Source organism: Bos taurus, chromosome 29 (assembly GCF_002263795.3).
Source record: "Bos taurus isolate L1 Dominette 01449 registration number 42190680 breed Hereford chromosome 29, ARS-UCD2.0, whole genome shotgun sequence".
NCBI classification, from domain to species: domain Eukaryota; kingdom Metazoa; phylum Chordata; class Mammalia; order Artiodactyla; family Bovidae; genus Bos; species Bos taurus.
In genome coordinates this window covers 975,933-1,003,516 of record NC_037356.1, presented here as the reverse complement: position 1 = coordinate 1,003,516, position 27,584 = coordinate 975,933, and the positions used below count along the sequence as shown (strand labels likewise).

At 46.1% G+C, this 27,584-nt stretch overlaps 1 protein-coding gene across 4 annotated transcripts in view; it reads right to left on the bottom strand.

Annotated features, from left to right (window-relative positions):
- Positions 1-27,584, bottom strand: part of VSTM5 (V-set and transmembrane domain containing 5) — a 36,681-nt gene that overhangs the window by 8,148 nt on the left and 949 nt on the right. For all 4 annotated transcript variants that reach the window (XR_009493303.1, XR_009493302.1, XR_009493304.1 and 1 more), the window contains exons 2-3: positions 356-682; positions 103-243 (exon numbers count right to left, since the gene is read on the bottom strand). Coding sequence is in view for 1 of the 4 variants with exons in the window: in NM_001206964.1 (NP_001193893.1) it covers positions 103-243; positions 356-682 (468 nt within the window). In the remaining 3 variants the exon portion in view is untranslated. The remainder of the gene's footprint in view (positions 1-102; positions 244-355; positions 683-27,584) is intronic.

Below are 27,584 nucleotides of genomic sequence, written 5' to 3'. Positions count from 1 at the left end.
AGCAAAAGACACACTGGGTGTGAGTTGCCACTCAGCTGGGGGTGCTTTCTTGGTGAGAAGAAGGTAACACGGGCATCGATTATCACAAGGCCGGAGAATTACCTTTGAGCTTGTGTCTTCTCTTCCTTTGGAATTTATAGGCACACTTATTACAAACCCACATGAGGCTGATCAGCAGCGCCGCCACGGCAACGAGAAAAGCAAGGAAGACAGCGACAAAGTGGAGGTCTTCATAGAGGATCTCTACAGGGTGTGTGGGGGGTGGGGGGGGGGCAGATAACATCTCTTAATATCAAGTTGGCCTCCCACACACTCCAATTTTCTAGAGGCCCCTGGGGCCCCGGGAGCGTCTCACCTGAGACGTGCAGCACGATGGTGCCAAACCGGCTGCTCCCCAGGCGCTCGGTCACCGTGACGATGTAGGAGCCGGAGTCCCGCACGCCCACGCTGAAGAGCTGGATGGAGCCGTTGTCGAAGGTGCACACCCTGTCCTTGTGGCTCTGGGAGATGTTGGCCTGAGTCCCCGGCTTCCACTCCACGATCTTCTGCACTCCCCAGCTGGACGTGTACTTCCATTCGATGGTGGGGATCCCGTGGCAGGAGTAGTCAACCGAGAGCAGGATGTCCTCTTCCACCGTGGCGTTGATGGCTGGCTGGGGAATGTACAGTGATACGCCCTGACCTGTGGGATGGAGCGCTAGACGTGGGGCCACTTACACGGGCTCGCAGGGAAGTCAACTTCCATCCTGCATTCTTTTACTTAGCGAGTATTTATTGAGTGCCTATTACATGGCAGGGGCTTCCCAGGTGGCGCTAGTGGTAAAGAATCCACCTGCCAATGCAGGAGACATAAGAGACATGGGTTCGATCCCTGGATTGGGAAGATCCCCTGGAGGAGGGCATGCCAACTCACTCCAGTATTACTGCCTAGAGAGTCCCATGGACAGAGGAGCCTGGTGGGCTACATACGGTCCATAGGGTCGCAAAGAGTTGGACACAACTGAAGCGACTTAGCACACATTACATGTCAGGCTCTCTTCTGGGTTCTGATGGTGACACTACAGAGGTGAATATTATGGACTGAATGTTTATAGTCCCCTTCCCCCCAATTTCTAAGTTGAAGCCCTTCCCCATCCCACCCAGGTGGCTATATTTGGAAGTGGTGTCTCTAAGGAGGAATTAGGGTTAAATGAGGTCGTAAGTGTGGGGCCCTGCTCCAGTAGGATTAGTGGTTTGGCTTTTTTGGGTTTTTCTTGCCACGGCACATGATATATGGAATCTCAGTTCCTCAACTAGGGGTCAAACACACCCCCTATACTGAAAAGTGTGGAATCTTAACCATTGGGCCACCAGGAAAGTCCTTAGGGATTAGTGTCTATAAGAACAGTCTCTCTCTCTCTCATATGGAGAAAGGACCATTTGAGGTCACAGTGAGAAGGCAGATGTCTGCAACCAGGAAGAGAATTCTCCTTGGAAACCAAACCATGCCAGAACCTTGATCTGAGACTTCACAGCCTCCAAACTGTATGAAAATAAATCTGTGTTGCTTAAACTCCCCAATCTGCCATATTTTGTTATGGCATCCCAAGCTAGAACACTGAACAAAACACAAGGTTATCACTCACTATTTCCTAGAGCTTCCATTGTATAAGGGAGACATACAAGAGTTAAATAAGCATACAAGATCACTTTATAAGTGCTTTAAAGATAACGAAACAGGTAGGTGGCGATGGAGGTGGTACACAACATTAGGATGGTCAGAGAGCACCCCTCTGTGGAAATGAACTGGAGCCAAGGAACAGAGAGGAAAAGGAGGCAACCATGTGAAGACAAGCATTTCAGGCAGAGAGGGCAACTGAAAGACTGAAGTGAGAGTGAACTGGCACGTCTGAGGGACAGGAGGAAGGCCAGAATGTAGAGTGCAGGGAGCCAGGGGGAGTTCAGGAGGCGAGGCTGGAGGGCTGGGCGGAACTCGGGTCGTGATGTGGGAGTCAGGGTGACGGGAAGCCGTAAGAAGGCTGAGAAGAAAGGTGACATTCTCCACCGAGCTTGAGAAAGCCCACCATGGAGAATGTCTGGAGGTGAGGGAGCCAGTGTGGAGGCAGGAAAAACAGTCAGGCGGCTGCTGCAGCGGCTACAAATGAAGACAGCCTTGAAAAGAGTGAGGGGGTCTGACTTAGGATGTGTGTGGGAGCAAAGGACAGAACCTGCTAATTATAGCTGTGGGGTGGGCAAGGCAAAGAGGCATCAAGCAGAGACGTCTGCGTGAGCTGGCTAGGATGGTAGATGTTATGATACATTTATTAAGTAGGTGCCAGGCACAGGCCCTGTGCTAACTGCTTCACACACCACTGTGTCTTTAAAGCATCACACAACCCCCTGCAATTCTATCCAGGCTGTAACAAACTCCAGCATCAACAGGTTTCACTAGCTGGTTTAAGTTCACCCTGCAAGGCTGAGATTCTCACAAATATTTAACCTCTATGCTCAAGTCAAAGGTCAGTGGTTGCCAGTGGAGGGCACAGAATGTAACAAACGTGTGCCAGCCCCCTCTCCCCCTCAATCACACACACACAGGACGGCCAGGGCTGGCTGGAGACGGGGTAGGGCAGGATTCGGGCTTGGAGCCCATGCCTGGGTTTCCACCTCCACTTCCTATTTAACCCCTTTACTTGTTGGGTGCCCAGTTGCCTCAGGGCTCCTGCTGTGTGGCTGCAGGTAACCACATCTGTTAATTTTCTCATTGTCCTCTCCTATCCCCAGAACATGGGCTTCCCCGATGGCTCAGGGGTAGAAGAATCTGCCTGGGTAAAGAATCTGCCTGCAATGCGGGAGACACAGGAGATTCAGGTTCTATCCGTGGGTCGGGAAGATCGCCTGGAGTAGGAAACGGCAACCCATTCCAGTATTCTTGCCTAGAGAATCCCATGGACAGAGGAGCCTGGTGGGCTCATGGGGTCCATGGGGTCACAAAGAGTTGGACACGACTGAAGCAACTTAGTACATGCACACATATCCCCAGAATATCCTATTACCATTCCTCTCCTAAATCTTTGCCAAGTGGCTGGGGATAATCCAATAGGTTCTACGCTGAAAAACTGGGAGGTAATAATGGCTTTTAAGAATTACAGCTGCCAAGTAACAGAAAAATATTTTCTCCTCAACTTCATTTTTAAAAACGTTAAACTCACAGAAAGGTTGAAAGACAAGTATAATTAATATCTATGCACCCTCTACTAAATTCACCAATTAATAACATTTTGCCACATTTGCTTTCTCTCTCTCTGGAAGGAAACAGAGGTTAAGTTTCAGGTCAGCCCTTAGAGGGTAGGAGGTAAGTGCTTTCTTCATCTCAGTACTCCCTGTACGCAGCATAACGCCTGACACCCAGCAATTGGCCAATAAGTGTTTGTTGAATGAGTAAGTGAACGACTAACAATTATGTGAACAAGGAGGTGAGCCTTCTTGAAATGTTCTCATAGAAATGTTGCTGCTTGGGTGGTTCGGCTTCCCTGGTGGTCAGTGGTAAAAAATCTGTCTGCAATGCAGGAAACACGTATTTGATCCCTGAGTCAGGAATATCCCCTGAAGAAGGAAATGGTAACCCACTCCAGTATTCTTGCCTGGAGAATCCCATGGACAGAGAAGCCTGGTGGGCTACAGTCCATGAAGTCACAGAGTCAGACACGACTTAGCAACTAAACAGCAACAACAAACAAAAGTTTCTACACACATAGAAAAAAGTGAAGTGTGTTAGTCGCTCAGTTGTGTCCAACTCTTGTTGGCCCCATAGACTAGAGCCTGCCAGGCTCCTCTCTCCATGAGATTCTCCAGGCAAGAATACTGGAGAGGGTTGCCATTTCCTTCTCCAGGGGATATTCCGGACCCAGGGATCAAACTCAGATCTCCCACGTTGCAGGCAGTTTCTTTACCATCTGAGCCACCAGGGAAGCGCTTTAATAGGGACCTCGGGAACCTCCATTTCGAGCCTTTCAGTTACTTTGGCTCAAGAAACAGCAAAACTGAAAAACAAAAATAGTAAGCCCAAGTTTTTCAGATGCTGACACAGCTGCAAACTGGCCAACAGGTCCTTGTTAGTTTCTGTATTTTCTTTTGATCAGAGAAACCTCCTCCTAATCTGACAAATGAATCAGGCATTTAATTAGGTTTTAGGAACAAAGAGTTCCTCCTCTTCCTGGTACACAGAATTAAGAATAAACTGTCTATGGTAAAGATTAATAGGAAAATTAATAATTCTAAGTGTTTAAAGGCAAACTGTTTGTCAATTGTTTAAAAAGTTGAATTAATGAGTAACCATCCCTGCACCATATGCCAAAATCATTCCAGAACAAGTCCAGAGGAACTGAGTGGCCAGGCCAACATTCAGACCTGGCTCAAATGTTCTACTCAAGGAAGTTATGCAGTAAATCAGATTTCACTTGTAAAATGGATGCCAGGCAGCCATGAACAAGAATGAATTTTGTGTGGACCAAGGAAGATATCTATGACATGGTATTCAGTTAAAAAATAAATTTATAGGCCTTCCCTTTTGGTTCATTGGTTAGGAACCCACCAGCCAACGCAGGGACACAGTTTCATCCCTGATCCGGAAGAGTCTGCATGCCTCAAGGCACCTAAGCCTGAGTACCACAACGACGGAAGCCCGTGTTCTCTCGAGCCTGACCCCACACCAAGAGAAGCCGCAGCGACGAGAAGCCGGCGTGCCACACCTCGAGAGAGCCCGTGTGCATCAGTGAAGGCCCAGCACAGCCAAAAAATGTTCTTTTATATTTGTAAAACAGTACGCTATGATCTGATTTACATATGAGTAAATATGTGCTAATTTGTATATATTCTGTGTAGAAAAATGTTGGAGTAATATATGCTCTATTAATAGGGATTATGCATTAGAGATTGGATGGCAACAGAAAATTTAAGTTATACATTTATATCATTTTGAATTTTCACACTAATTAAATTGACAATTTAAAAATGTTTAAGAAACCTTTTAAAGTTCTCCTGATTAGACCAATCTGGTGAGCAAAGTTTAAAAGTTTACCTTGCTCTTTGTATTTACTCGAATTCTTTATGGAGAGAAGAGAAGAACTAAATTCTACCAATTTCCAAGATAGGAAGAGGTCATGAACTGAGGACATCAGCAGGACAGAAGTCACTGGAACCTGAACCAAGGGGCTTCCTGAAAACCTGACTTCCTAGAGCTGCTGACATCCACTGGAGACCAGTCAAAGAGAAAGTACCAGGCAAGTGCCACCAGCTACCGAGCAGCAGGCTGGAATATAACACTCAGGATTGGTCCTTATTCCTTTTCCTACAAGTAAATTACAGAGGTAGTGCTTCGCTGCCTTTAAAAATTGATTATTTAAGGAGGATATATTCCCTTAAATATATCCTCCTTGTGAGAAAGCCAAGCCAAATCACAATAAAGGATAATACTGTTTAGTATTTGGGCCACAGTTTCAGGAGATAAGAACATGAATTAATGGGGAGATACATATTACCCATTATGGAGGATGCACCTTAATCAGCACAACTCATTTTCACCTCACTTATCTGGAAAGCCACCTATCCAGTCTGTGTGATCATCAGGAGAGGCCCAGGAAAAAGCATCATTGTCACAAGCCTCCTTATCAAGACTGTATGCGGCTAAGGGGCCTCCCCAGTGGCTCAGTGGTAAAGAATCCACCTGCCAATGCAGGACCCATGGGTTTGATCCCTGATCCAGGAAGATCCCACATGCCTTGGAGCAACCAAGTCTGTGTGTCACAACTATTGAGCCTCTGCTCTGGTGTCTGGAGCCACCGAGCCCTTGTGCCTGGAGCCTGTACTCCGCAACGACAGAAGCCACTGCCATGAGAAGCCCGTGCAGCAGTGAAGACCCAGCACAACTAAAACTAACTGAATAAAAATAAATAAAATTACATTAAAAAAAAGACTGTATGCAGCTAAACTATGAGTCAGAAAGCCAAGTCTCGGAGTCCTAACTTGGAAGGACTGGAGCAGGGTGCTGGAGTGATGAGTCCCGTCACGGAAGGGTCATTCCAGGTGTGGTGAGGTGTGGTGGAGACACCTGCCGCGGGTGGGTCTACAGGGGCTCACCCTGGGGACCTCCTAGCTGTGAGACCTGCAGACAGAGCCTTCACTGCTGGAAGCCTCGCTTCCTCTGCTGTGGAATGACTGGAACACCTCCAGAGCAGGGCTGCAAGGATGAGGCAACACAGCACATGCAAGGCCCAGCCGGACTCAGCATGCAGAGCCTGCCCAGGGCCTGCAGCTCCCCCCATCCCCTCCCCATCAGTGGGTCACTGGGCTCGAGTGACCAAGACTCCTGGTTTGCCCAGGGCTGCAAGTTTTCCCAGGTTCAAGAGCTTCAGGGCTAAAATCAGGATAGTCATGGGCAAAACAGGACAGCCGGTCACCCTTTCTGAGATTCACAGAAACACTGAAGAATAAACCAGACAGACAGCAGCTGGTTCCTGAGGCGCTCAGGGGGCTTGACAGTGGGCACAGAGGCAGCTCTAGGTAGGCAGGACAGAGCTCTTCTGCCCTGTGCTCTCTCAGCCGTGCTGAGCTGCGGGATGTGGGCTCCAGATGCAACGCTTCAGTACCCGTGGTGCCGGGCTTCTCTAGCTGAAGCCATGCGCTTAGCCGCCCTGCAGCATGTGGGCCCTCAGTTCATGACCAGGGGTCAAATCCTCATCCCTGGCATTGGGAGGCAGGTTCTCAACCACTGGACCACCGGGTAAGTCCCAAGTCATTCTTCCTTAACCCTCTGTCTTCCAAAGGCATCTCCACAGCTCAGCAATCTCATTGCATCTCCTTTTTAGTGATCGAGCACAGCCCTGCACTCCCCACACCCATCCACAGCAGGGCACTGGTTCGTGGGTGTTGACCGGAGGAAAGTATACCATCATCCCCATTTTAAAGAGGAGGAAAGTCACTGAGGCTAGGTAATTTGTGCAGTATCACAGTTTAAGTGTCAGAGCAGAGATGGAAATCTGGGGTACTCTTCAACTGTCCCGGTAATAAGCCAGGTATTTCCAGGAGCTGGGAAGAGGTAAGACATCATTAAAACTGAGGCTTGAAGACTAAGATTTTGAAAGGGAATAAGGGCAATCCCAGCTGAGAAAACAGCCCACCTAGAGGGGCACGATAGGTGCTTATGTTTGAGGCTTGGTGAATGGGAAGCACAGACGAGCTGTACCACGAGGAATCTGTCACAGGCTGGGATCAACTGCATGTGTTACTGCAGGCAGTGAGGCCCCAGGATGGTGTTCAAGAGGAAGTGTGTGCTCAGTTGCTCATTCATGCCTGACTCTTTGCAGCCCCCTGGACTGTAGCCCACCAGGCTCCTCTGTCCCTGGGATTCTCCAGGCAAGAACACTGGAGCAGGTTGCCACCTCCTCCTCCAGGGGATCTTTCCAACCCAGGAATTGAGTCTGCATCTCTTATTTCTCTTGCACTGGCAGGAAAATTCTTTACCAACTAGTGCCATCTGCATGACATATCTAAACCGGGCTTCAGAAAGGGCAATCTGGCTGCAGAATCCACGATCTTATCATCTATGCACCTCACCTGCACTGCCCTGGGCCCACCACATGTTCCTGTCCTATGCACCTTCAGGAGAACTCATGGCTGGAATCCAGTTGGGAGCACCCTGCAATGCTGAGTGTGGACAGACCTGGGCCCGCCTCTGACCAGGACTGGGGAGACAGCAGTGGGGGTGGGGCAGGAAGTGCATACACGCAGGGCAGAGCTGCCTTGAACAGGTATCTGCTGGGACAACTCATCTCCAGTTCATTTCAGAAATACTAGTGCCCAGTACAGGGCCCAGCGCTTCGTAGTTGCTCACAATATACTCGTAGGAAAGAACAAATAAAGGATAAATAAACACACATGCCCTGCCTCTTGAACTGCTGCCCATTGGGAAAGAACAGGAAAGTGTGGCATTGGACCTGTGCTGAGGAGGCAACAGTTCTGATTGAGGGAGGTCCTGACAAGACTCCTTTTCCTATTAGAGTCAAATAGCTAAGATGAGAAATAGCACAATTTTAAGTTGGAACTAAAATACGCTTGAAACAAGCAAGCCTGGAGTTTAAGAAATATAGCTTCATGAGGAGCCAACACAGCAACCCCAAATACTGGCTTTCTGGTTTAGATGCCATGAATGGTGTTAATGATTGACATCTACACATAATTTATAGGGTACCTATCCCTCCTGTTAGCTCAGGTAGTAATTCCCCAGCTTGGTGCCTGATTACTCAGAGACCAAAGCTCAGCTCCTCCCTGAGGGAGCTCCTCCCATCCCCTTGACATTGCTATATAATGGCCTTGGGAAGTCACCCAGATGTCAGCCAAGCCCAAACAAAAGAGATGCAAGCTGAGATCAAGGCTGGCAGGCTGCTTTCTTTCAGGTTTCTGTATTTGTACCCCAACTAGAAATATCACCGCAAAACAGCAAGGGCCACCATTTCTAGTTGCAACACTCGTTAAGTACTACCTGTCATATACATTTATCACAGTCCAGTGAAACCTAGGCTGCGAAAGCTGATTGACTTGGCTGCTATCAGACTAGGAACAGTGAGAAAGTTTGATAACATTATGTTGTCAGGAGTGTGTAGAAGTTATACTGAATCATTACTGTGGTGACTATAAGTGGACGTGACCTGCTTGAAGGGCAATATGGTGAAACCTATAGAAATATTAAATAGCACATACCTTTTGACCCAGAAATCCTATTTCTAGGAACTTATCCTACAAGTAGTAAGGGCACAGAGATACAAAGATACAGGTGCAGATACTGTCACTGAGGCGTAGTACAGTCAATTGCAGTAGCAGAAGACTGGTGACAACGTGTGTGTTAGCTGGTAAGAAACCAGTAGAGGAAACTGTTTCTTACTCCATAAAGAATGCTTCTGACATTTACTACCAGAACTTAGTGCAGATCCCACAGGTTAAGGGCTCAGTCTCACAAGACTGCTCCCCACTTCAGACACCAATCACAAGTCCAAGTTTCTGTACTTCTGACCGACTGCGTATAAATTGGGGGTTTCCATGGTTTCTCAAGTTTGATAATTTGCTAGAACATCTCACAGAACTCAGGAAGGCACATTACTTACTATGAGCACTTTATTATAAAGGATACAACTCAGGAACAGCCACATGGAAAAGATGCCACAGGGCAAGGTATGTAGGAGGGACGTGGACCTCTCATATATCCTCTCTGGCCACACCACTCTCCCAGCATCTACATCTGTTCACCAGCACAGAAGCTCTCCTCTTCCAACTTATTCAGTTAGTGTTTTAGGGGGAGCTCCCATGACATGCTTCTCTGGTGGCTCAGATGGTAAAGCATCTGCCTACAATGCAGGAGAACTGGGTTAGATCCCTGGGTTGGGAAGATCCTCTGGAGAAGGAAATGGCAACCCACTCCAGTATTCTTGCCTGGAAAATCCCATGAACGAAGAGCATGATAGGCTACAGTCCCTGGGGTCACAGAGAGTCAGACATGACTGAGCGACTTTCACTTTCACTTTGACATGAGCATGATTAAATCATTGGCCATTAGTGATTAACTTAATCCCCAGCATTTCTTCCTTCAGGGGTAGGAGCTAAAAGTTCAGGTTTTCCTTTTTTTTTAAAGTTATTTACAGCTGAGCTGGGTTTTTGTTGCTGCGTGGCTTTTCTCTAGCTGTGGCGAGCGGGGGCTACTCTCTAGTTGTGGAAAGCAGGCTTCTCATCATGGTGGCTTCTCTTGCTGCGGAGCACAGGCTTCAGTAGCTGCAGCACATGGGCTTAGTAGTTGCAGCTTCCAGGCTCTAGAGCACAGGTTCAGTGGTGGTGGCACGTGGGTTTACTTGCTCTGTAGCATGTGGGATCTTTCCAAATCATGGATTGAACCCTGTGTCTCCTGCACTGGCAGATAGCTGCTTTACCATTGAGCTACCAGGGAAGCCTTGAAAGTTCCAACTTTCTAATCCCTGCCAACGAGCCCTCATCTTCCAAGAGTCACATCCTTAACAAACAAACAAACAAAAAAAGCATTCATGACTCTGGAGAATCCAAGGGTCTTAGAAGCTTATATGTCAGGAACCAAAGAATAGACCAAATATGGTAAAAAAAAAAAAAAAAAAAAAATGGTCCTGGGACTTCCCTGTTGGTCCAGTGGTTAAGACCCTGCACATCCACTGCAGGGGCCATGGGTCTGATCCCTGGTCATGGAAGTAAGATCTTGCATGCCACAAGGTACAGCCAAAAAAAAAAAAGAGAAGTTTCTATCACTGATATCACCCAGGAAATTACTAGGTTTTAGGGAATAAGGAGCAGAAAACAAATACATATTTCTTATTATGTCACAACTGATTAAGTAAATCATCAATATTCATACTTTGGAATATTACACCAGAACTTTAAAAATGAGATATCCTGTAAGCATTGATATTAGATGATCTCAAAAATAATGAAAAAGCACAGAGCAGTACAGTGTGTACAAACTGTTCTATTTGAGTAAACTAATGTATATATGCACATGTGCACACACACAGATATGCACATTTATCCATAACATGCACAAAGTATCTCCCAAGGGTATTCTAAAAATCAGGTGTCTTTGGTTGTCTTCAGGGAAAGGACTGGGTGTCTGGGATGGGAGAAAACTTTACATTTCACTTTATATCCTTTTGAACAGTTAGAATATTTTAGTGAGTATGAGTATTATTTAAATAAAAATAATAAATAAACAAAATGCATGCCAAGATTGGGTCAGAGTCCCAGATTTTTCACATTTGAAAATGTTGGCAATTCACATTTATATTAATACAATTGACAAAGTACTTCACAAGCACTATCTCAACCTGTGAGGCAGGCAGGAGATTAGGGTAAAAGATCCATGCTTTTTGCTTCACAGGTACTTGCTTATTTGATCACTAACTATATGCACTCAACACAGGAGCACCTAAATATAAAGCAAATATGAACAGACATACATGGATAAATTGGCAGTAAATATATATACTTACTTATATATACTTTTATACACACACACACACACACATATATATATATATATATATGCTGCTAAGTCACTATAGTCATGTCCCAACTCTGTGCGACCCCATAGAGGGAAGCCCACCAGGCTCCCCCGTCCCTGGGATTCTCCAGGCAAGAACGCTGGAGTGGGTTGCCATTTCCTTCTCCAATGCATGAAAGTGAAAAGTGAAAGGGAAGTCGCTCAGTCGTGTCCGACTCTTAGCGACCCCACGGACTGCAGCCTACCAGGCTCCTCCATCCATGGGATTTTCCAGGCAAGAGTACTGGAGTGGGGTGCCGTTGCCTTCTCCGATATATATATATAGACAGTAATACATATAGTAGGGTGCTTTAAAACCCTACTGTAGCAATAGACAGATCATCCAGACAGAAAATCAATAAGGAAACACTGGCTTTAAATGACACATTAGACCAGAGGGACTTAATAGATATATAAATAATATTCCACTTCAAGGCAGCAGAATACACATCTTTTCAAGTGCACACAGAACATTCTCCAGGATAGATCATATGCTAGGCCACAAAACAAGTCTCAGGTAATTTAAGAAAAGTGAAATCCTATCAAGTATCTTTTCTGGTACAACACTATGACACTAGAAATCAACAACGTGAAAAACACTGCAAATATCACAAACACATGAAGGCTAAACAATACATACTAAACAACCAACGGTTCACTGAAGAAATCAAAGGAATCAAAGGAATACCTGGAAACCAAAAAAAAGAAAACATAACGATCCATCTTCTACGGGTTGCAGCAAGGCAGTTCTAAGAGGGAAGTTTATAGGGATACACACTTACCTCAGGAAACAGAAAAAAAAAGTCTCAAATCAACAATGAAACAAAAGAAATCTCAAATCAACAACCTAACCTTGTACCAAAAGGAATTAGAAAAAGAATAACAATTCTCTCCCAAATTAGAAGGAAAAAATCATAAAGAACAGAGCAGAAATAGACACTAAAAAAAATAGAAAAAAAAAACCATGAAACTAAGAGCTGGTTCTTTAAAAAGACAAACAAAATTGATAAACCATTAGATAGAGTCATCAAGAAAAAAAAGAGAGGGCCCAAATCAATAAAGTCAAAAATGAAAAAGAAATTACAACTGACACTATAGAAATATAAAGGCTCATAAGAGATTACTACTAACAACTATATACCAACAAAATCGATAATCTAGAAGAAATGGACAAATTCTTAGAAACATACAATCAAGACTGAGACAAGAAGAAATAGAAAATATAAACAGAGCAATTAGCAGTAATGAAGCTGAATTACTAATTTAAAAAGCTCTCAACAAACAGAAGTCCAGAACCAGATGACTTCATAGGTGAATTCTACCAAACATATAAAGAAGAATTAACATCTAGCCTTCTGAAACTATTCCAAAAAACTGCAGATGAACAAAGTCTTCTGAATTTATTCTACTAGGCAAGCACCATCATGATATCAAAGGCAGACAAAGATACCACAGAAAAAGAAAACAGTCCAATATCACTGATAAAGAACACAGACGCAAAATTCCTCAGAAAAAAAACTAGCAAACCAAATCCAACAATACATTAAAACAATCATACACCACGATCAAGTGTGATTTATCCCAGGGATATAAGAACAGTTCAACATGAGAAAATCAGAATGATATGCCACATTAACAAATTGAAGAATAAAATATGATCATCTTGATAGATGCAGAAAAAGCTTTTGACAAAATTCAACATTCATTTATTATAAAAACTCTCTAGAAAGTGGGCATAGAAGGAACATACCTGACCATAAAAAGGTCATACATACATAAAAAAGGTCATACATGACAAACCCACAAATAAAATCATACTTGATGAAAAACTGAAAGCATTTCCTCTAAGATAAGGAATAAGACAAGGATATCCACTCTTGCCACTTTTATTCAATATACTATTGTAAGTCCTAGTGACAGCAATCAGAGAAGAAAAAGAAGTAAAAGGAATCCAAATTGGGAAGGATGAAGTAGAACTGTGACAGTTTGCAAAAGATGTGATACTATACATAGAAAATCCTAAAGATTCCACCAAGAAAACTATAGAGCTCATTAATGAATCTGATAAGATTGCACATACAAAATTGATACACAGAAATCTGTTGCAATTCTATACACTAACAACAACCTATCAGAGAAAAATTAAGGAAACAATCCTATCAAGTATCTTTTGATATATATCATGATAAGATGATCTGAAAGAGCTAATGTTAAAATGTCCATACTATACAAAGCAATCTACATATTCAATGCAATCCCTATCAAAACAATGGAAATTTTCCCAGAACTATAACAAATAATTTTAAAATTGGTTCAGTTCAGTTCAGTTGCTCAGTCATGTCTGACTCTTTGTGACCTCATGGACTGCAGCACACCAGGCTTCCCTGTCCATCACCAACTCCTGGAGTTTACTCAAACTCATATCCATTGAGTCGGTGATGCCATCCAACCATCTCATCCTCTGTCATCTCCTTCTCCTCCTGCCTTCAATCTTTCCCAGCATCAGGGTCTCTTCAAATGAACCAGTTCTTCACATCAGGTGGCCAAAGTATTGGAGTTTCAGATTCAACATCAGTCCTTCCAATGAATATTCAGGAGTGATTTCCTTTAGGATAGACTGGTTGGATCTCCCTGCAGTCCAAGGGACTCTCAAGAGTCTTCTCCAACACCACAGCCCAAAATCATCAATTTGTATGAAAACTCAAAAGACCCCAAGAGTCAAAACAACCTTGAGAAAGAGGACCAAAACTGGACGTATCATGCACCCTGATTTTAAACTATACTACAAAGCTACAGTAATCAAAACAAGTGTAGTACTGGCACAAAAATAGACACAAAGATTAACAAAACAGCATCAAGAGCTCAGAAATAAACCCATGCACCTATGGTCAATGAAGAAAAGGCAGTCTCTTAAGTAAACGGTGCTGGAAAAACTGGATAGATACATGTGAAAGAATGAAATTAGAACATTTTCTCACACCATGCACAAAAATAAGCTCAAAATGTATTAAAGACCTAAAGGTAAGACCTGAAACTATAAAACTCCTAAAAGAAAACATAGGCAGAACACTCTGACATAAATTGTAGCAACATTTTTTAAAAATCTGTCTAAGGTAAAAATAAACAAATAAGATCTAATCAAACTTAAAAACTTTTGCATAGCAAAGAAAACCATTGACAAAGTAAAAGGACAACCTACTGAATGGGAGAAAATATCTGCAAATGATATAACCAATAAGGGGTTAATATTCAAAATGTATAAACAGTTCATACAACTCACTATAAAAAGAAAACCCAAAGAATACAATTAAAAAGTATACAGAAGACTTGAATAGACATTTTTCCAGAGAAGACAGGCAGATGGGTAACAGGCCCATGAAAATCAGATGCTCAACACGGCTAATCAGGGAAATGCAAATCAGAACCAAAATGAGCTACCACCTCACACCTGTCAAATGGCCCTCATCAAAAACTACAAATAAATATTGGTGAGATGTGGAGCAAAGGGAACCCTTGTACAGTGTTGGTGGGAATGTCAACTGGTAGAGCCATTATGGAAAACAGCATGGTGGTTCCTCAAAAAACTAAAAATAGAATCACTATATGAACCAGCAATTCCACTCCTGGGTATGCATCGAAAAAAACAATAACACTAATTTGAAAAGATATGTGTACCCCAATGTTCACTGAAGCATTATTTGCAATAGTCAAGATATGAAAGCAACCTAAGTGTCTATCAACAGATGAATGGATAAAGAAGATGTGGTATAAATACACAGTTTATACTGAAAATTACTCAGCCCTGAAAAAGAATGAAAATTTGCCATTTGGGACAACATGGATGAATTTGGAAAGTATTATGCTTAGTGAAATAAGTAAGACAAAGAAAGACAAATTCTGTATGTTATCACTTATATATGGACTCTAAAAAATTAAACCAACTAGTGAATATAACAAAACAGAAATAGACTCACAGATACAGAGAATAAACTAGAGGTTATTGTGGGAAGAAGAAAGTGGGGAGAGGCAAGATGGAGTAGGGGAGGATGAGATACAACTACTATTATGAAATAAATAAGCTACAAGGATATATTGTACGGCACAAGGAATACATCCAATATTTTAAACTATAATTGGAATATAATCTATAAAAGTTTTGAATCAAAATACCTGAAACTAATCAACTATATCTCAATTTAAAAGATAGTCTGTGATCAGAATGTTTTAGAGCAGAATCTTATTAAACCCACAGTACATTTATTCATTAAAAAAAAAAAAAAAGATGAGGCATGATATGTGTTCAAATTCCCGCTGAGTAGAAGATCAGAGCTGGGACTGGAGCCCAGCCCTCCCTTCACCGCTCCACAGCTTACTCTAGTAAGATGAGGTGCTTGGGCTACAGAGGTGGAGGTTTTCACTCTCTCATTTCCCAACACAGCACATCACTCAGTGCTGGTACAGACTTGGGAGGCAGATGTGACAAGAAGCAGGAGTTTAGGCCTGGGCTTTCTGAGACAGGAGCTGCACCTCACAGTACCTACTGAGCACTTGAAATTAGCCAGTCTGAGATGAGATGTGCTCTAAATGTTAAATGCACACCAGATTTGGGAGACTTTGAAGATTCTGTTTAATGTATTAAGATATGTTAAACAAAATGTAAAATAGATCATTAATAATTTTTGTATTGATTACACGTTGAAATAATATTTTAGACATATTAGGTAAAACAAAATACATTGTTAAAATTAATCATGCCTGTTTCTTTTTTTATTTTTTCTTTCTTTTTTAAGGTAACCACTAGAAAATTTAGAATGATATATGTGGCATGTGTGTGTGTGGCTCACATTATAGTTTTTTTGAATACCACTGGTTTAGACCATCATCCTCCACCCTCTCCAGAAAAATCCACCCTCGTCAACGTGAGCGCTCTATTCCTCCAGAATTTCCTTTTCATTCTTCCAACAAGCAGAAATCTGCTGTGAGGTCCCGGCATCAGCCCCCATGTCTCTAGCACCCTCATCTACAAGAACCTCCTCCCTCTCCTTGGCCAAGATTCTTCAAACTCTAGCAGCCTCTCCCTTTTCATCATCTGTCCCTGAAAACACTCACCCTGGATCAACTGTTCTCCACTTCCTCTCTGCCCAGACCTGAGGCCTGAGCAGTCAACACGGCGGCACAAAGTCCACAGCAGACAGTCTCCAGAGCAACGGAGCACAGTGTACCCTCGAGATGGTCCTCCAGACTGCCTTACTGTACTTCTCAAGTAAATTCACTCATCCTTTCTCTATGATTATTATGAGCAGTTTCCCCCAATCTCTCCAGACCTCCAAATTCCTCCTCATTCCCAGCAGATAAGCTTGTCCATCTGGAACACTGCAGAGCACCCTTTACTGCTTGAAACGCCCTGTGGCTTCTGGGCCATTGTATTCATCTGGGGCTCTTCTCAGTTCCACCTCTGACTGCAGAGTGGAAATGCCGCCCTTCTCTCCAGATGCCCAGAAGGCACAACTGCCTGTGGGGGCAGAAGGTGGCAGAGGAGTACAAGATGCTGGCTGGGGAAGCCCCAGAATCTGAAGACCCCAGTCTTGTTTTGGCCGCGCCATGCCCTATCTGGGCGACTATGCAAATCCCCTCCCTCTCTGAGTCATCCTTTCCTCATTTGTAACTAAGGATCATCATGGCTTGGCTTCAGTGCTTCAGTCTTTTAAAAAGCCCACACGAATGTGAATGAGAGCACTTGAGCACCAGGAACAATCCCAAGGGCACAGAGGAGCTCCCTTTTGTGATTTTTCATCCAGACTTAATCCAGTCTCCTCTCATTCAACAAATATTTGGGAAGGAAGTAAAAGGGTCTAACCCTGATGGAGCACCAACCCAGAGTCACACACACCACACGCAAGTCCACCATTCGCTACTTGGCTAATCAAGTACTCTGCATCCAAACAGTGCCACCCAACCTGTTCTCAGTGCCCCGCAGAGAAGGCCCTGCAAACCCACTTCCCCAGTCACAGGAGGCTGAACCAAGGTGAACCACCTGATCTAATCTAGTTATTATCAATCTGTGAATATCAGACCATTTGGGGAAGTTTTTAAAAAGCCTACCTTGGACTTATGAGTTCAGAATTTTTAGGGGTGAGACCAAAGCCTCTGTGCTTTTTAAAAGTCCCTATGTGATACCAGAGTGCAGCCAAAACTGAAAACCACTGAGCAAATCCACACTAAAGGCTTAGCAGCTGAAATGCAGACCCAATTGGGCATTAACAATGCCTAAACCAAAAGAATGAAGGGCCATTGTGTGAAAAGGAATGCTTGAGACTCCGTGACAGCCTTTCAGCAAGATTTCTGGGGGAAATGGACTCTTTCTGGCATCAGTCAAATTTGATTGTATCCACTCCTATTTCTAGAGATGCTTGGGGTTAGGAAGAAAGAAGAGGTGAGCTAAGCAACTTCCTTTGCCTCCTTCACCCCCTGCAACTCTGTAAAGCAAAGTTTCTCAACGTTTGTCTATGGGCTAAGTCTCTTCCGACTCTTTGACTCTTTGCCACTCTATGGTCTGTAGCCTGCTAGACTCCTCTGCCCATGGGATTCTCCAGGCAAGAATACTGGAATGGGCTGCCATTTCCTCCTCCAGGGGATCTTCTCAACTCAAGGATCAAACCTGCATCCCCTGTGGCTCCTGCATTGGCAGGAGTATTCTTTACCACTGAGCCGCCTCCGCCTGGGACGTCTGAATGAAGTTTAAGGGAGGCAATACATATAAGGAGTTTATCAGAGTTTCTAACATTTGGTGACCATTCAACAATATTAAAGTGAATATTTTTTTCTTTACAGATAATTTCTCTTTTATTGAAGAGAATTCTTTGAAGATGCACTGACTTGCTTATTGAGGTGGTGAGTTCCCCATCCTCAGGGGTATGTAAGCAGAAGTTGGAGTTGTACCAGGGACTGAAGCAGTAAAGCTGGCTGGGAGCTGAAGTGTTGAGTGAAGGAGGCTCATTCTTTCAGCTCAAATTGCATAACAGGTTTAGAACTTGAATCAGCATTTGTAAATCTATGATTCACTTGCAGAAGTGTGGCAAGAGTTGGGTGACCTGAATTTCCTCCCTGTGGAATTCCTTCTGGAATCTTTTTAACTTAAGCAAGAGCCATCCTTGCTGGAAAGCTGAACGCTTTTCGGGACAGCCACAGGCTACAGTCATATCGCTGCTGTGTTTCTCCTTGGAGGTTAAGAAAGCCAGGTATGGCGGAGATGGTTGCCTGCCCCTGCCCAGTCTTAAGAGAGTGAGGTGCCCCTGGGTTTACCCTCTGCAGAGCTGGGCTGCAGGACTTACGGTGAGCCTGGGAAACTGGGAGGGAGGTGCCTCCTCGGACACTTCTGTGGAAACGTGTGTGCAACAGGAGCATGAAGGCAGAGATGAGGCTCTGACCTCTAACAGTTCTTCTGGGAGGACTTCCCAGGATGCCTGAAGGCACTTGGGAGACGGGTGCAGAGTGAGCAAAAGACAATTCAGACGCACGAGTGACTGGGGACCGCGGTGAGAGTACACAGCTTCTCCTTCAGTGAGACTGAGGGCCAGCCCCTCTCCAGCCCAGTTCAGTTCAGTTCAGTTGTCACTCAGTCGTGTCCGACTCTTTGCGACCCCATGAATTGCAGCACGCCAGGCCTCCCTGTCCATCACCAACTCCTGGAGTTCACCCAGACTCACGTCCATCAGGTCCTTAAACATCACTTCTTCCAGGGAGCCTTCTAAAGTCCCTCAACACCAGGGTGCCCCAGCTCTGGATTCCCAGAGCTCCATGTTCCTCTCTATCAACTTAACCCAGTCCGCTGTAATTTCTCTTTTTTTTTCTTTTGGCCGTGTCACATGGCACGCAGACCTTCCCGGTTCAGGGATCCATCCCGCGCCCCCTGCAGTGGAAGTGCAGTCTCAATCACTGGGCCTCAATCACAGGGAAATCCCCCTCTGTAATTCCTCTTGATTAATGGTCCATCCTCCTAGATCAATTGTCAGCTATGAACCCAGGGGGCTAGTCTACCTTGTTTTCCATGGGATCCCCAAGGCCAGGCACAGTATCTGGCACTGTGGGCTTCCCATAAACACATGATGAGAGAATGAAGGTCTTTAGGCAAGTCCCTCAATCTCTCTGAGCCTTAGTTTCCCCATCTATAAAATGGGGACTCATAGTCCCCATTGGCAAGATTACTATGAAGAGGGCTTCCCAGGTGGCATTAGTGGTAAAGAACTTGCCTGCCTATGCAGAAGACATAAGAGACACAGGTTCAATCCCTGGGTTGGGAAGATCCCCTGGAGGAGGGCACGGCAACCCACTCCAGTATTCTTGCCTGGAGAATCCCCATGGACAGAGGAGACTGGTGGGCTATACAGTCAATGGGGTCACAAAGAGTCAGACATGACTGAAGTGACTTAGCATGCATGCACACATGCATGGAAGGCAGCAGTTAATGTGCTTGGCACAAAGCATTTGACCGATAAACAGTCACAGGTATCATTGTCTCATTGTCAAAAAACAATTGTAAACACTTGGGAGGTACTGGCTTTTCTTTTCTTTGTTGGCTGGAGAATATTGTTAGTAATCTCTCTAAAGCCACCTAGCTGTGTCTCCTCTGAAAGACCCAAGAAACCTGGCCTCATCCTCCTTTTCCTGCCCCATCGCCCAAGACTAGTCACCTCTCCCCACTTGCTGTTGCATAGACTGTGGCCCACTCCCCGCTGCGGCCTTTCCTCTGTAGCTCGGCTCACATCACCCTCCCCATTCTCAGGTTTCTGCTCACTGGAAGGGTCCATCCTGAATGTCCCCTCCTCTGCCAGGCTCAATCAGCCCGCACAGTGCAGCTCCCAGGGGGCTTTCCACTCAGGCTGGGGGAGGGAGTGCCCATTTCCCGGCTGGAAGGAGCAGGCGAGCACACAGTCCAGTCCGGATTGCCGGCACCCCTGCAGGGTACGACGTGATGGATGGTTCACTCAGACTGAGGTGCTCGAGCTGAGCTGACAGTCTACCTGCATAAAGGAACCAGTTCTTGTTGAAGGACCCCTGGCCGCCCATCCCAGAGCATGTGGAGGGCTTGCTTGATGGTGAGAGGAGAGAGAGGGTCTGGTGCCCCGTTTCTGGGCACTGGCTTTCAAAAGGAATGTGCCCCAGCTCCACAGTGAGCCTGGGCTGGGAACCCTGCCACAGGGCTGACGGCATGCTGCGGAGAGCCCCATGGGGTCCCCGGCAGGGTCTGCTGCGGAGGACTCACATCTCCCTCCTGACCCCCGGTGCTGCTGTAAGTCTATCAGAGGAACTACTCTGGCACCTAAGATCCAAGACTTTCCCAATCCCATTTCTCTAGACAATTTATCAGATTGAATATGAAGAAACTGACCAGGGCTGAAAAACCTGATTTAACTAAGGCACTGCCAGTGGCTACTGGCCCCAAGGGCAAGAAGACGGTGCTGCCGTGTCTGTGCTCATTATTCCTGTTGCTCAGAACCTACTCCTCCCTCCTCTCCTGGCTTCCTCCTACTATGACTTCAAGGCTGCTGGTTCAAGAAGCCTCCTTCCAGCCCTCAGCTGAATGCCTCTCTCATACTCCCCGAGCATCTGACCACCAATCGTTCGGGTGGGACCCGACCCTGCCCGCCGGGTCACGTGATCCCCACTGCAGGGACCGTGCTTGGTGTCCCTGGCCCCTGGCACAATGCCCCTTCCTCACTAGGTGCTCAGGAACCATTTACTAAACCAAACCAAACTTCAAAGAGAAACATTCTTGTCTCCTGACCTAAGCCTAGTGGCAGAATGTCCGTGGGTTTGTCAGGATTAAACTACCAGTAAGGGAGAAGCGTTCCAGAAAAACATCTATTTCTGCTTTATTGACTATGCCAAAGCCTTTGACTGTGTGGATCACAATAAACTGTGGAAAATTCTGAAAGAAATGGGAATACCAGACCACCTGATCTGCCTGTTGAGAAATTTGTATGCAGGTCAGGAAGCAACAGTTAGAACTGGACATGGAACAACAGACTGGTTCCAAATAGGAAAAGGAGTACGTCAAGGCTGTATACTGTCACCCTGCTTATTTAACTTATATGCAGAGTACATCATGAGAAACGCTGGACTGGAAGAAACACAAGCTGGAATCAAGATTGCCAGGAGAAATATCAATAACCTCAGATATGCAGATGACACCACCCTTATGGCAGAAAGTGAAGAGGAACTCAAAAGCCTCTTGATGAAAGTGAAAGTGGAGAGTGAAAAAGTTGGCTTAAAGCTCAACATTCAGAAAGCGAAGATCATGGCATCTGGTCCTATCACTTCATGGGAAATAGATGGGGAAACAGTGGAAAGTGTCAGACTTTATTTTTCTGGGCTCCAAAATCACTGCAGATGGTGACTGCAGCCATGAAATTAAAAGACGCTTACTCCTTGGAAGGAAAGTTATGACCAACCTAGATAGCATATTCAAAAGCAGAGACGTTACTTTGCCAACAAAGGTTTGTCTAGTCAAGGCTATGGTTTTTCCTGTGGTCATGTATGGATGTGAGAGTTGGACTGTGAAGAAGGCTGAGTGCTGAAGAATTGATGCTTTTGAACTGTGGTGTTGGAGAAGACTCTTGAGAGTCCCTTGGACTGCAAGGAGATCCAACCAGTCCATTTTGAAGGATATCAGCCCTGGGATTTCTTTGGAAGGAATGATGCTAAAGCTGAAACTCTAGTACTTTGGCCACCTCATGTGAAGAGTTGACTCATTGGAAAAGACTGTGATGCTGGGAGGGATTGGGGGCAGGAGGAGAAGGGGACGACAAAGGATGAGATGGCTGGATGGTATCACTCACTCGATGGATGTGAGTCTGGGTGAACTCCAGGAGTTGGTGATGGACAGGGAGGCCTGGTATGCTGCAATTCATGGGGTTGCAAAGAGTCGGACACAACTGAGCAACTGAACTGAACTGAACTGAACTGAAGGGAGAAGCGAGACTCTCCTGCACACAGTGGTAGACGTTCTGAGAATGGACGATGGGAGAGAGGCGCACACTTCCTGCCAGCCTGTTTCTTTGAGACAAGAAGGAGGGGCATAGCTGTCTGTAGGTCTTACAAGCCTTCCAAGAGGTTCTTATGTGCAGCCCCGATTGAGAACCACGAACCCACCCTCCTGGCCCCGTGCGCTCAGAGAAGGAAGGTGACAGGGCTTGCCGCCAGCACTGGGACCAGACCTCGGGCCCTATCCTTCCCAGTGGGGGACTTACGGGATGCCCCAGAGCTGTGGGGTTCCTCTGGGGTCCAGATGGTATCAGCCTGAGCTGCCCCCAGGGATGTGCCTCTGCAGAGGCAGGCCATTGAGCTTCCTGGACCACGGTGAGCAGCAGGAATATTCTGTGCTCACTTGATGGTCTGGCGTGTCCCTTTAGGGCTGACTGGTGCCTTCCCAGCCTGGCAAACCAGTTACAGAAGAAAATCATTGCCCAACGTTGTACTTGCCAACTGTGCCTCTCTCCTATTCCCATTTCTGCCGGATAGATAAATCCTTTCTTAACCCAAGCCTGTGTTCTAGGAAAAACCCAGGTGCAGGCAGAAGAGGGTCCTGAGAGCACAGGCTAAGGGGGTGCAGAGTCAGTGGGTGTCGGATGGGGGACCAGTTAAATCCCCAGTAAGTGCTTGCTGAGGCAACACCCTTACTGCTTCTGTCACTTAGCATGCCCAGACCGTGTCAGGCTCCATGAGGATCTGTCCTCCTAGCTTCCTCCATACCTGCTGTATGCCTGGAGCTCTCTTCTCCACCCCGTCCTGCTGTATGCACTTGCTTATCCTTCAAGATTCAACCTCAGCTTCTCCATCCCACCCTCCACGGAGGAGGACGCTTCCTGCTGACCGTGACCGATAGAAGCAATACACGTTCTCTTGGGAAGAACTCAATTTCAGTCCAGGCCACAGAGATTACAGCAAAGCTACTGATTTATAATATGCACCATGAGTTTAGATACATCAGAATACTAAAAGGAAAAAAAGCCTGAGAGCAGATGGAAAAAATAAGTGGCCTGAAGCCCTGGGGACAATGGAAAAAGGAAGTCTCCTGACTGCAGCCCTTTCCCAGCCCAGCACAGTGTGGCCTCAGGACTCTCTTGGAAACCAGGGATGAAACCATTAGGGTGACTTTCTGGTGATGCTGCCCCTCCCTCAATAACTTCAGTGTAAGTCCCAGGCATTTCTGAGCACCACCCCCAGGGGAGGCGTGAGCAGAGGGCACCCGTCAGCCTGGCTTGCCCTCCACACGATGTCACATCAGCAGCGCCACATTCACCCCATATCAGGGCTCTGCTCTCCCCACAGAAAGGGCTGCCAGCCACAAGATATTATGTCTCTCAGGACGGGCTAGCTAAGAAGAAAGTAGATATGGATAGGACATACGTATAATATTAATAGTTGAGAGGCATGAGCAAGATCTTGGCTATCAATGTGGACAGAGCTAAAAAAAAAGATTGCTATAAAAAGTAAGCTGCTGAGTAACAAGCACAGCATGATTCCATTTTTTACTGCGTTTTTAAAAAGCATACCCAAGCACCATTCTTGTGGGTGGGTATGTTTATATGTATGCAAGACCATTGTCTATAAATTAGAGAGAGCCCACACCTCATCCGTCGGTTTCGCCTGGCTCAGTGGAGTGCACCTTATGCGCTCAGTAACAATACTCGCGTGCCAACACGGATGGCCAAGCAGGTGCCAGCGGGGCTGTATCCTGTGGTGATGGATCCTGGGGTCTCTCCAGGGATTCTCCCTAGGCTGTCCTTCCCTTCCCGCCCACCCCATGCCACCTCCAGCTAAGCTGGAACCTTGGTTCCACGCGGCTGTGGCTGCCCTGGCCTCCCTGCCGGTCCCCAGGCTGAGCCCCGGCCCCGGCTGCTCCTCCGTTCTCCTGGGCTCTGGCCAGGAGCGACTCAGCAGGGCCAGCTCCTCCACCCCGGCTCCACCCTGGTAAAGCGGGGATGCGGAATAGTTGTGTGTATGTTCACATGTGCACGTGTGTGAGTGGGTGTGGGTGCGTGCTAGGGGAGCAGGCTGCTTTTTAGAAGCTGGGGTTGAAATGCAGGCAGCAAGCTGGCTTGGCTCAGGCCACCAACTAAATTGTTCTACTTAACAACAGGTCCTACTATATAGGTTTATATCCTAGGATAAACCACAATGGAAAAGAATATTAAAAAAGAATGTATATATATGTATAACTGAATCACTCTGCTGTATGGCAGAAATTAACACAACATTGTAAATCAACTGTACTTCAATTAAAAACAACCAACCAACAAGAAAAAAACCCAAGGCGTTCCTACTTGAGTCTTGGATCATCTGCATCCAGATGAGCAGGGCACTGATACTCAGAGGCCTGATGGCTAACTTCTGGTGCTGAGAGCTGAGACAGGAGATGAACAAGGTCCTGGAAAAGCACTCCACCTGGCCAGGTGCAGGAGACCTGCCAGCTTTCAGGGCTTTTAAGGCTCTGTCTTAGTCAGCTTGTGCTGCTATAACAAAATACCATGAACCAGGGGCCCAAACAACAGACATTTACTCCTCACAGTTGTGGAGACTGGAAAGTCCAAGGTCAAGGTGCCAAAAGACTCAGTTCTCGCTGAGGGCCCTCTTCCTGCCTTGTCGACGGGCACCTTCCTGCTGTACCATCATATGCAGTGAGGGGGATTGGTGGTCTCTCTCTCTCCTTAGAGAGACACCAACCCCTCACAGAAGTCCTACCCTCATGATTTCAACTCTAAACTTAATTGCCCCATCAAGGCCCCACCTCCACATACCATTATATTGGGAGTTAGGGCTTCAACATAATGGCTTTCTGGGGGGACAGAAACATTTAGTCCATAACATTCTGTCCCTGGTCCCCCAAAATTCATGCAGTGAATTCCTGCATGAATAATAAAAAAAAAAAGGACAGTAGAGCAGAATGCCCTCTCCAAAGTAGGTGGACCTCACCCAATCTGCTGAAAGCCTGAATAGTTAGTAAGAAAGAAAAAAAAAAATTAATTCCATCCCAACAGTTCCCAAAGTCAACTCATTTCTCCTTCAACTCTAAAGTCTCATCTATAATAAATCAGACTGGATAAGACTTGAGGTATGATTCTTCTTGGAAGAAAATTATTCTCCAGCTGAGAACCTGTGAAACCAGCTAAGTTAATGTGCTTCCAAAATGCAGTGGAACAAGCATAGGATATACACTCTCATTCCCAAAAAGGAGAGATCAGAAGGAAGAAAGGAGTGACAGGTCCCAGATGAGTCCAAAACCTAGCAAGGTAAATCCATTAGCCCTTAAGACTCACTCATAATCCTCTGTGGTGCCAGGCTCTGCCTTCAGGACCCACCGAGGCAGGGGTCACCTCACCCCTGCAGCTCCGCTGGACATCCCCAGGCCCCCCAGGGGGCTCAGCAAAGCCTCCGCCTTGCCTGTTGAAACCAATACCCTGCCCCCTTCCCCCCACATTTGAAACCAAGGAGATAACTCTGATGCTGGCTGAATTGCCTTCATACTTTTCTTATCCTGAAAAATAGCATACACAGCTAGACAGCGATACATCCATCAAGTCCAACAGCCTCCCCTCACTTCCCTCTGTCTTCACTCTTGCAGCTACACTGGAGTTGTTCCTGGTGGGGGCGCTGATTAGGCCCATGGTTCACACCCAGGCTAATCTTATCAAACAGTGGTTTGTCACAATCTCTGTGCTCTCTTCTGAACATACTCTCTTTTTTATAACATAGGTTGACAATTTTCCACATCTTTAAGTTCCTGTTCCTTTTTGCTTAAGAATTCCTTCTTAAAGTCATTTTTCTCTTCTTGCATTTTACTCTAAGCAGACAGGAGGAACCAAGCTGCTCCTTCAACACTTCGCTTAAGAATCTCCTCAGTTAATTATCTAATTTCATCATTTCCAAGCTCCACATTCAATGCGAACTCTGGAACATGAACACAGCTCAGCTAAGTTCTTTGCCACTTTCTAACAAGGATCACCTTTTCCCTATTGTCCAACAATTTGTTCCTCATTTCCATCTGAAACCTCACCAGAACGGCCCTTAGAGTCCGTATTTCTAGCATGTACTTCCAAACTTGTCCAGCTTCTACCCATTACTCAGTTCCAAAGCTGCTTCTACATTTTGGGGGTATTTATGACATCAGCACTTTTTACTTCTGTCTTAGTCAGCTTGGACTGCTGTAACAGAATACTATTGACTGGGCGGCTTAAGGAGCATAGCTCTGGAGGCTGAGACAGCCAAGATCAAGGTTCTGGCAGATTTGGAGGACTCTTTTCCTTCCCTGCAGACAGCTGCCATCTCACTGTGTCCTCCCGAGGCAGCAAGAGAGGAGGGGCTCTCTGGTGTCTCTTCCTCCCCATCAGGGGATCGCAACATCATGACCTCCTCTAAACCTAATGCCTCCCAAAGGCTCCACCTCCAGATACCATCACTTTGTGGGTTAGGGTTTCAACATGGGAACTTTGGGGACACAAGCATTCCATCCATAATGGTCTCATTCACAGAGAAAAGGCTGCACATGCAGGGTGTGTGTGTGTGTGTGAGGTTGTGGCACATGCTTTCACGCAGGCTTCAGTGTCAGTGATGCGTATCTGGCTTTCTGGGTGGAGGCTTTGGGCAGAGGCTGCAGAAGAAGAGAATGGAGGGAGCTGGTGAGAGGGTGGAGCCCCCCTCCCCACGTCATTGGGGCTGGCCTGGAAACATAGCCCCCCTCAGGCAGGGGCACAGGGCAGATGCCGGCTGGCACTGGGCAAGTGCTAGGGACCTGCCTTCCTGCAGTTTACAGCTCTGCAGGAGTCGCTCCTCAACAGAGAACTGCAAAACGGTGACCCTTCCTCCCGGTTTTGCATGCGTTTCCTCTTCATCTAGGATGCCCTGTGTCCCACTGTCCCATTCCCGGGTGGCTCTGTCCATCTGTCACTGGGTAGGCACAGCTCCCTTTGGGAGTCTTGGTCTAATTCCTCACCTCTGGGTTCTGAGCCTCTAGAGCTTCCAGAACTTTGGCACTCCCTGCCTCTCAGGACTGGCCACTCCCAGCCAGCACTCTTGTTTGCTTGTCTGACGGCAACCCTTTGAACCACAGAATTCCCAGTACCTCTGTGGCCTGCTTCCTCGAAGCAGAGGGGGCCGTGAATGAGTGAACGAATAAATGAAATCTGCACTGTGGTGAACGGCTGACCCCTGAACCTCAGGGACAGCTGTACAGATGTTACGTCAGAATGTCTGGTTGGAAACACGTTGGAGGGGTGCAAAATGATAGTAAAGGTCACTACGACGCCAGACGCACCCACTCATCTGATGGACTAACCTACTTCCTGCTCCACAGACAGCCAGAGGCCCAGTCCCTACCAGTCTTTGTGGGTTCCTGAGATTCGCAGCCTTCGAAACTGGGCTGTAGATGGAGAGGTGTAAAGGTCAACCGTGCCACATTAACCCTGGTTTAAATACTAACTCTATCACTGCCTAGGTGGCG